Source organism: Panthera uncia (genome assembly GCF_023721935.1).
Source record: "Panthera uncia isolate 11264 chromosome B3 unlocalized genomic scaffold, Puncia_PCG_1.0 HiC_scaffold_1, whole genome shotgun sequence".
Taxonomy (NCBI): domain Eukaryota; kingdom Metazoa; phylum Chordata; class Mammalia; order Carnivora; family Felidae; genus Panthera; species Panthera uncia.
The window spans coordinates 116,660,178-116,671,046 of NW_026057582.1; the positions used below are offsets into that span (position 1 = coordinate 116,660,178).

Genomic DNA, 10,869 nt, shown 5'->3' on the forward strand with positions numbered 1-10,869 from the left:
GACATTTATAATAGTTAGCTCTTCCTGGTGGATAGACCCTGTGATTATTATATAATGCCCTTCTTCATCTCTTGTTACAGCCTTTAATTTAAAGTCTAGTTTGTCTGATAGAAGTATGGCTACTCCAGCTTTCTTTTGGCTTCCAGGAGCATGATAAATAGTTCTCCATCCCCTCACTCTCAATCTAAAGGTGTCCTCAGATCTAAAATGAGTCTCTTGTAGACAGCAAATAGATGGGTCTTGTTTTTTTATCCATTCTGATACCCTATGTCTTTTAGTTGGCGCATTTAATCCATTTACATTCAGTGTTATTATAGAAAGATATGGGTTTAGAGTCATTGTGATGTCTGTATGTTTTATGCTTGTAGTGATGTCTCTGGTACTTTGTCTCACAGGATCCCCCTTAGGATCTCTTGTAGGGCTGGTTTCGTGGTGACAAATTCCTTCAGTTTTTGTTTGGGAAGACCTTTATCTCTCCTTCTATTCTAAATGACAGACTTGCTGGATAAAGGATTCTCGGCTGCATATTTTTTCTGTTTAGCACACTGTAGATATCGTGCCAAGCCTTTCTGGCCTGCCAAGTTTCAAAGGAGAGATCAGTCACGAGTCTTATAGGTCTCCCTTTATAAGTGAGGGCACGTTTATCCCTTGCTGCTTTCAGAATTTTCTCTTTATCCTTGTATTTTGCCAGTTTCACTATGATATGTCGTGCAGAAGATCGATTCAAGTTACGTCTGAAGGGAGTTCTCTGTGCCTCTTGGATTTCAATGCCTTTTTCCTTCCCCAGTTCAGGGAAGTTCTCAGCTATAATTTGTTCAAGTACCCCTTCAGCACCTTTCCCTCTCTCTTCCTCCTCTGGGATACCAATTATGCGTATATTATTTTTTTTTAGTGTATCACTTAGTTCTCTAATTTTCCCCTCATACTCCTGGATTTTTTTATCTCTCTTTCTCTCAGCTTCCTCTTTCTCCATAACTTTATCTTCTAGTTCACCTATTCTCTCCTCTGCCTCTTCAAGCCGAGCCATCGTGGTTTCCATTTTGTTTTGCATTTCGTTTAAAGCGTTTTTCAACTCCTCGTGACTGTTCCTTAGTCCCTCGATCTTTGTGGCAAGAGATTCTCTGCTGTCCTGTATACTGTTTTCAAGCCCAGCGATTAATTTTATGACTATTATTCTAAATTCACTTTCTGTTATATTATTTAAATCCTTTTTGATCAGTTCATTAGCTGTTGTTATTTCCTGGAGATTCTTCTGAGGGGAATTCTTCCGTTTGGTCATTTTGGAGAGTCCCTTGCGTGGTGAGGACCTGCAGTGCACTTCCCCTGTGCTGTGGTGTATAACTGGAGTTAGTGGGCGGGGCCGCAGTCCGACCCGATGTCTGCCCCCAGCCCACTGCTGGGGCCACAGTCAGACTGGTGTGTGCCTTCTCTTCCCCTCTCCTAGGGGCGGGATTCACTGTGGGGTGGCGTGTCCCGTCTGGGCTACTTGCACACTGCCAGGCTTGTGTTGCTGGGGATCTGGCGTATTAGCTGGGGTGGGTAGGCAAGGTGCACGGGGGGTGGAGGGGCAGGCTTAGCTCGCTTCTCCTTAGGTGATCGACTTCAGGAGGAGCCCTGTGGCAGCGGGAGGGAGTCAGATCCGCTGCCGGAGGTTTGGCTCCGCAGAAGCACAGAGTTGGGTGTTTGCGCGGAGCGAGCAAGTTCCCTGGCAGGAACTGGTTCCCTTTGGGATTTTGGCTGGGGGATGGGCGGGGGAGATGGCGCTGGCGCCTTTGTTCCCCGCCAAGCTGAGCTCTGCCGTCCGTCCGGGGGCTCAGCAGCTCTCCCTCCCTTTGTCCTCCAGCCTTCCCGCTCTCCGAGCAGAGCTGTTAACTTATGACCTCCCAGATGCTAAGTCGCGCTTGCTGTCGGAACACAGTCTGTCCGGCCCCTCCGCTTTTGCCAGCCCGACTTGGGGGCTCTGCTTGGCCAGCGAGCCGCCCCTCCGCCCCGGCTCCCTCCCGCCAGTCCGTGGAGCGCGCACCGCCTCGCCGCCCTTCCTACCCTCTTCCGTGGGCCTCTAGTCTGCGCTTGACTCCGGAGACTCCCTTCTGCTAATCCTCTGGCGGTTTTCTGGGTTCTTTAGGCAGGTGTAGGTGGAATCTAAGTGATCGGCAGGACGCGCTGTGAGCCCCGCGTCCTCCTACGCCGCCATCTTCCGGACGAGATCAGGAAGACAGAATCTAAAGCAGGCTCCAGGATCTGAGCTGTCAGTACGGAGCTGGACGTGGGGCTCGAACCCACAGACTGCAAGATCATGACCCGAGCTGAAGTTGGATGCTTAACTGACTATGCCACCCAGGCACCCCTCCCACTATCAATGTTTGAGGGTTCCAATTTCTCTGCATCTTTGCCTTTCTACAAAGATATTTTGTCTCAGAAATTCCATTTCCATTTGAATTATAATTAAATAGAAAACATACTTTCATGATTCAGTGGTAACACTGAAATCTCAATTAGATTAAGCATTTGGCTATGTACCTTTGGTTTAATAACAGTGTCATTAATTGGGAAGAATTGATATATGTTGTGGAACTAATGGTCTACTTTCCTCAGGGTTATATGGTAAATAATTAATGACAATTTACTGCAGGTTTCCTTATAGAACATACGTTAGCCTTCTGCTTCTATTCCTGGGTCATCTAATTATTCAGGAAATGAAATTAGCTTTCATTAGAAGGCAGACTGGTGGTGTTTGTGTGTGTATTTGGGGTTTCCAGATTCTGAAATAAAAGGACCCCTGATTTATATGTATTTTTAATAGATATGGTATAAAATGGCATATAGAAATAACATTGATGGATGCTAATAGCAATATAGGCTTTTTGTACGTTTTAAAACCCTGTGGACTGGAATGCAATAATTTCCTATGTTCCTTTCCAGATTGTTCACAGAACACTGGCAGCCATGTTGGGTTCCCTTGCAGCATTAGCAGCGCTGGCTGTGATTGGAGACGTAAGTTGTAACATTTTGAGTCAATGGCTTACCACTCTATAGAATATAAGATTCAAAGATAGTCCAACAATTAGGCATTAGCTAGTGATTTTCATTCTTTTATATGCTATTTCCACATTTCTCCCTCAGGAACCATGTTGGAGGCATGAACCAACAAACCTTATCAACATTGATGATGTTTTTCATTTGACTTTCACACACATTTCTTATTTTGCATTTTAGCTGAGGAAAGGCTCATCGCTACGCAGTTGCTCAGGGCTGTGTAGCTGAGTGGTTAGATTTGGCTCTGGGTGCTGTCAGCCCTTGGGAACTAGAGGGGACCATCCTGCCTGGAGCAGAGAGGTGAGAAATGGTGAGGTTGGAGTTCTGTCTTGCAGACATCAGGAGGTCCCTGGAGATGCATGTTTGGGGGTGATGGTACCACATCAGGGTCTGCATGTGGCCTGTCTGGCAGGAACATAGGAGTGAATGTAGAGAAGCAAAAGCAAGAGAGCCCAAGTGTCCACTGGAGATAGAGGCCTGCCATTGTTGAAGGAACAGTGCTGGAACTGAAGAAGGTGGTAGCACACAGAGCTGGATTTGAAAACAACTCCATATTTTTGTATCCTTTGGGTAAATACCTAGTAGTGCAATTGCTGGGTTATAGGGTAGTTAGTTCTATTTTTAACTTTTTGAAGAACCTCCATACTGTTTTCCAGAGTGGCTGCACCTGTTTGCATTCCCAGCAACAGCAAAATAAATGTCAGATAAAGACAAATGCCATATGATTTCATTCATATGTGGAATTTAAGAAACAAAACAGATGAACATATGGGGGAAGTGGAAAAAAAGAGGGGGGGGACAAATCATAAGAGACTCTTAACAATAGAGAATAAACTGAGAGTTGATGGAACCAGGTGGGTGGGGGATAGTTGAGTGATGGGCATTAAGGAGGGCACCTTTTGGGATGGGCACTGAGGGTTGTATGTAAGTGATGAATCACTGAGTTCTGCTCCTGAAACCAATGTTACACTGTATGTTAACTAACTCAAATTTAAATAGAAATTTGAAAAGAAAAAAATAAAAATAAATCTATAGAATTTAAAGGATTTTTTCTTCAAAGTACTACTAAAGGCCACTTAGTTAGCCAAAGAATAATAACTGGTTTAAAAAACTATGTGGGGCTATGTTGTTATTCATTCATTCATTCATTCATTCATTTTGGCTAGAGTTGGTATAAAAAAATACTAACCCTAAGGGTAAAATGTCCCAGAATGCTAAAACTTATACATAAACCACTGTTATTTTTATTAACTGTTAAGGAGTAATGTAGTAGTAGCTATTTTGTTTTAGAAAACACTAATGCGGCACACATCTTGTGCTGCGGGTAGCTCCCTGGGCCACCATGCAGTCCTTTCCCAACAATGAGACTCTCAAAGTGCCCTCACTTCATACTCTGTGCTCCCAATTCCCCATGACCCCAGCCTTCCCTACTCTGCAGGGTTGTTAGAAGATGAAGTGAGAATGGATTAACAACTGGTGAGTAGGACAAGTGTATCTTTCAATTTTTGCCATCCTGGCCTCATGCTCCAATACCAAGGAAGGCATGTGGGAACTTCACTGATCTCAAGGGCCAGTCCTGCATTTCAGGCTGCAGTTCTGGAGTTGGAGTTGCCAGGGACAGGGTTTAGGAAATTTGCTTTTCTTGTTACTAAGTGTATAAGCTTGACATTATGATGTCTTGGGTCATTGATGTTTCATTGATGTTTTTCATTGATGTTATACTCTAATTTTAAAAACAAGTGGATAGTATGATTTTTGACTCTGGTCAAATGAGTGGGCTTGCTATAAAGAGTGGCACGTTTTTTACAGCTATCACCAGAAGGATGATGCCTCAAATTAATTGGGAAATTTGTACTTTGATTGCAGAGACCCAGCCTGACCCATGTGGTGGAGTGGATTGATTTTGAGACCTTGGCCCTGCTATTTGGCATGGTAATTATAATCCTCTTAGTGGGACAGGGCTCCAAGCCTGCTGTAATCTGGGGCCTTCTCTTTTGCTGCCACTGCTGATAATACTTCATTATATTAAAGACATTGTACTGCTTGACAATTAGGGCTTGATTAAGAAGTGTTAGCGCAGGCCTAGCCAATTTCTCCTGTGGAGGAATGAAATGATTGGTGCTCTGGTTAGTTAGCTGGAGAATTACAGTCTTAGTCCTGTCTGATAGTTAAATAATATTGTCATTTAGATAACTTAGTAACATTTTTGAGTTGCTTCCCTTAAAATATACAATGGATTATCCCGAATAAGTGAACCATGTAAGTTTTGGTGATTGGAAAAACACCTGTAATTAAATACATGGAAAATGAAAGAAATTGAACCTAAGTAATAGTTTGTGTGTCATAAACCAATTTAACTAGAATAAGTGAAATTTGATAAGATCCTGAATAGCAGTAGGAATGCCTCACATGTTCTTGAACAGACCCTACAATGGCTAAGTGGTCTGAAGGAGGGTTTTCCCTTTCTGGACAAAAGATCCACTCTGTGTAAAGCAGATTATTATGTATCTTCATTTTCCTGGCTAATATTTTATCCCCCCTGGTAGTCATAAGAGAGGGCCATACTACTCTAGGCTTCACTGTGACCCAAACTAGCTGCTTCCTCTCTGAGTGGAGTATAAGGAGACAGGTCAGTGCTCTGAACTTAGCCTTTATAGAGAAGTTCATATTCTTGTTGGTCTTGAAAAGTATGTAGTAGAGTCTGGGCATCTGGAAGGAAGAAGGAAGACATACCAGATGTCTCATAAAAGAGGTTAAAAAAAACTTAAATGAATGATATATTAGTTTGCTGGCGCTGCCATAATAAAGTACTACAGACTGGTGGCTTCAACAACAGAAATTTATTTCTTCATACTTCTGCAGGCCAGATTTCTGAGACCAAGTCAGCAGTGCTGGTTCCTTTTGAGGCCTCTCTGCTTGACTTGTGGATGATCATCTTCTCCCTGTATCTTCACATGATCTTCCCTCTGTGTGTGTCTGTGTGCTTATCTCCTCTTCTTATAAGGATACCAGTCATATTAGATTAGGGCCTCACTTTAACTTATCCTGAGGTACTGGGGTTAGGATTTCAACATAGGAATTTGTGGAGGAAAGTGGCACAATTGAGCCCATAACACATGGTTTAATTTTTTTTTCTCAGTTGAAACCATTCAGCAAGCTCCTATGATTCTGGAACTTTGAAGGTGCAAAGATAGTTTATGTATCCAGGCTCCTGCCTTTTCCTCTTTATTTCATGGCAGTTAGCCACCCCATGGGGCCACTTAACCCTGGTCCCTGAATTTAAGTCTCTTTTGGGTAGTTTTGGCAGCAAATGTGTGGACCAGCTTCCCCACAATGATGGAAGACCACATAGGACCTACCCATTCAGTTCATGTGAAGCTTCTATTGGTGAGTGAAACACCACATTCTACAGACAGTAACAGGTGGCCATTTGGATTAGGATGAACATCGATGGTCATTATAGACAAGGTAGATATTTGTATTGAGTCTAAACTGACTTTTGGAAATTTTTGTTTTGTACTAAATATTTGAAGGATGATATTGGGCCTACTGTTTTCTAAGTACTTTAATTTACATAATTTTATTGAATTTTCACCACAGCCTTAACAAGGAATAAAACATTCAGAGGTGAGGTGAGGAAACTGAAGTACAGAGGATTGAATAATGTTTTTGCATAAGGTTAAACTACTTCTAAATGGAAGGATTAGTACTTGAACCTGTAGCTTTTCTCTCTAAATTCAACAAATGGTATATTGCCATCATAGGAGGTGGAATAAAGAATCTTCCAGAATCTTCTCTGGGTTCTGTGAACCCAGAGAATAATCATTTCAATGTAACTGATCTTATTTGTGTCTCTTGGTCAAATTGGTGACGGAAATCTGTCCCATTATTTTAGGAAACAAAATTTAACTCAGTTTAAAAATCTTAAAATATTTAATTGTTGCTTGTGTGGACATTTAGGTGCAGAAGGCCACATTCCGGCTCATTTCCCTTCCTGCTTCTAGCTTTGTGTCTGTGAGCAAGTCATCTCCCATCTCTGCCCTGTGGTTTCCTCATCTATAAAACAGAGAGTAACGGTAACACCTGATGATTTTTGTGAAGATTAGGTGGAATGATAATTTACCTGGACAAAAATAGAGGTGCAAGCCTTATAGCAAGAGGCTCTATTCAGGAAGTTACTAAGTGGACTGCACTCAGCAAAAGAGCAAGAAGCTTGATGAAGTGGTAGCTTTCATGCAGAGGCCTTGTAACTGATCACTCTGATGTCCTTTCGGGATGGTACACTTCTAAAAGATTCCTCTTGTCTCCTTTTTCTGTTTGCCCCACAGATGATCTTAGTAGCCATATTTTCAGAAACTGGATTTTTTGATTATTGTGCTGTAAAGGTAGGTTTGCTGTGGGATTTAATATTTATGTATTAATATTTATGTATTAATTCACTGTTATTTACCATTACATATTCAGTCAATAAAGCTACCACTTAAAGCAAATATTTTAAAATTCCATCTTCCTTTACAAAATTATGGGTGTAAGGCTGGGTACAATTTCTGTCCTAAGTTAGGTGGCTCTGAGCAACACTTTGATCTTCTCAATAAACTGAAGGAGATCAAGGAAAAGAGTATTTGGGTTGAATGTTTGTGTAGCATTAGTTAAATTGGCAAGTTGAGAGCTTCATATCAAAAATTGTTTTGCATTTTAGAGCATCTAAATATTTCAAGTCATCAGCTTCTGATTACTTTACTTTGTGTTGAAATAATTTCAGTGATGACTTTCTAATTATTGAACATATAAACATTCACTTTTATAACTGGAATCCTGGGAAATCCGCCAGCAAGTTCTGACGGCCAGACTCTGCACTGGTGCTGTGACTCAGGGTTGGTGAGAGGAGATCTTACCATGTTTTGCTAATGCAAAGGCTAGTGTTGTGCTTGATTTTCTTTTTTGAACTGGAAAGTTCTTCTAAAAGACTATTTACTCATCAAAGCCCTTTGCTTTGTCATTCTCTGAATGACAGAATTTTTGCCGTCTTTGTGTACCATCTTGCATCTTCAAATATCTGGTCTCTTCCTCTCAATGTCTTGGTACTGAAAATCCTTAAGATATAAGTCCCTTAGATAACCAACAATCAGCAGGCTTGAGGGTCATAGCCCAGGCTGTCTAACCAAAAGGAGATTGTAAGATACTGGATAATGTTAAAGGGATAGAGGGCAATCACCTTGTGACCAGTGAACCATCAAAGGGCACTGTGAAGAAGGAGAATCAGAGGGAAGGAGGGTAAATCATGGTGGATTCAGAATGTCCAGGTACAGGCCATCACTTCCTCATCTTAGCAAATTTAGGAACTCATCGGTCTAAGTTTTAATCCACCATGTTGTGGCTATTTGGATCACTGGCTCTTATAATCTGTAATGAAAAGTCACATCTATTCTTCAACCCCACTGATCCTGGCTTGTTCCTTTCTCTGTGTGTACATCTCAGACGTACCAGCTCTCTAGGGGAAGAGTGTGGGCCATGATCATCATGTTGTGTCTCATTGCCGCTGTCCTGTCTGCCTTCCTAGACAATGTCACCACATTGCTGCTTTTTACTCCTGTGACGATAAGGTATGTAGAGTGGCCCTGTATGGTGGTGTGTTCTGGTTGCTCAATCTAGTCCCCATGTTCCCTTTGCTGGTGTGCCCTGGTCCAGCCCGTGCATCCTCCAGGACTGTGGTGCTCAGTGCTCATGGCTATGGCTATGGCTTTTGCTTGTGGCCATGGCTATGGCAGAAGCAGTGGCGGCCATAGAAATATACATGGAAGTCACCAGATGTAGGCTTTGCTGTCCAGGGGTGTGGGGCAGATGGGTTACAGGAGTTCTTATCCATTGAGATGGTCACAGGTGAAGCAGAGCAGTGTGGAAGCTCCTGCCAGATGGTCAGGGACATGTATCCAGGTGCTGGGGAAGTTGGAGCAGCCATCTTGCTCTCCTCAGGCTTGGAGGCTTATGGGACCTGGCCTGACAAGGCTCTGCAGGATAACTTTGGGAAAGAGAAATTCAATTTGATTCCATTTCATTTCTTTAAATTAGGCATTTCATTAATTAGACATTTATTGAACATCAGAGGCAATTTGTCTTGAATCTCTTGAAGCTTGAGCTTCAGTCCTGGTCATTATGCAGGCCACTTGTAAGGCCATGGAACTATACTTTTATCTAGACTTTATGTTATTTACTTTGAAGATGGTTCCCCAGCATATCATGGCCCTTCCGTGCTTGGACCCACCATGTCCTGGTACTTGGTTGTAGGGAAACACATACTCCCTGAGTGTTCATGGGAGGAAGGTAGGTAGTGAAGGGTGCCAGACAAGTCACCTCAGCTCCACTGATCTGGATGGTAGCATCAAAAGGACTAACCTAAGCTAGTGTTTTAAGGATTCTGTTAGATAGGAGACCCTCTTAGACATGAGGCATGAGACACAGCAAGTTCAAGTGTGTTCTGGTTGCTTAATCTAGTACCCATGTTCCCTTTGCTGATGTGACCAAAAAGTTCAAAGTGACCAAAAAGGGGCTACTTCCAAGGCTCAGAAGTAAATCTAGGTGATGCCTTTGGAATTTGAAGAATGGTGTCTCTCAGAGGTGGAGTGAATTGGAGTGGGGGATAAGGGGAGGAGAAATAAGGGTGGAGAAGAGCAGAGAACAGGCAGCGTCCCCACAGGTGCAGTCTGAAGTGTTGAGAGTTGGTTGTTGAGAGTTGGTCTCTTGCCCAAGCTCCTGCAAGCTTGGCTGCATTGTCATGCCCCACATGCAGACAGGGATTTAGCCTTCCTGTGCAGGGGTGTGTGGCACTTCTTAGTATGTGGGGTTCTCCTGAGGGCAAATGAAGGCTGGAACAAATGTGGCTCAAGGGTGCTGTAATCTGTAACATGCACTACTAATGGCAGACACCAAACTCTGCCTCTAGGACACCTCAAGGGCAAGAGGCAGGGGACCTTCACCCCCTTCAACCAAGGTGACTCTGCTGCTGTCACTGGTTTAAAAGCCATACTATCACCTATGCACCAGGTCCCAGAATATCATTGTGCTCTCTGATGACAGTTCCAATGAGAGCAGGCTTCCATGGGGTACCCATATTCCTGGCATTCCTGGACAGTCTAGAAAGCTGAGGGTTTTCTCAGCCTTGCTAGGATTTGTTTGTATCCTCACTACTACAGCAACCAGCTTTGTAATTTTCTGTGAGTAGCAATTCTTTGTCTAAAAGTTACAGCTTTCAAGATTTAAGTGTTAGTGTATTCATATTCACTATATATATTACCATATTCTTCATGACTTTATAAGCTTAATCATGTTCTTCTGCCTTTGTCTGGAGGAGCATAGTCTTCACAGTTAAACAGCTTGGTCCATTTAGATAGGATGCCATCTCTGTGCTTTCTCTACCATTGTTGATTCACGTACACTAATTATTTTCTTGCTTGAGGCAGATCCTGGAAACTTCCTCAGCTGAGCGCTACTGCTGCTGCTGATTGGGGTATAATCCTGTTTTTGGATTCATTCTTGGATTCATTCATTCATTCATTCATTCATTCATTCATCCCCAGACACCTTTCCCTCTTCAGTTTCCACATGGCTCTGTAGGCTGATCCCCTTCAGATGTACTGTTAGTTTCTCTCTGACCTGGGAGATGAAGGGAAGGACCCTTGAGTGCAGCAGCCTGGTAGCCCAAGGCCTGGTTTCTATATGGACGTAGACAGTATGGATTGGCAGGCGTGGTGGGCCATGATGTGTTTCCCAAACCTTCTTTAGAGCAACATCTTTCTTTCTTTCTTTCTTTCTTTCTTTCTTTCTTTCTTTCTTTCT

General features: G+C 42.8%; 1 protein-coding gene across 1 annotated transcript in view; it reads left to right on the plus strand.

Annotated features, from left to right (window-relative positions):
- The window catches only part of OCA2 (OCA2 melanosomal transmembrane protein), a 481,450-nt gene that overhangs the window by 144,174 nt on the left and 326,407 nt on the right, over positions 1 to 10,869 (plus strand). The window contains exons 6-9 of the mRNA XM_049614148.1: positions 2,923 to 2,994; positions 4,903 to 4,968; positions 7,365 to 7,421; positions 8,515 to 8,639. Coding sequence (XP_049470105.1) covers positions 2,923 to 2,994; positions 4,903 to 4,968; positions 7,365 to 7,421; positions 8,515 to 8,639 — 320 coding nt within the window. The remainder of the gene's footprint in view (positions 1 to 2,922; positions 2,995 to 4,902; positions 4,969 to 7,364; positions 7,422 to 8,514; positions 8,640 to 10,869) is intronic.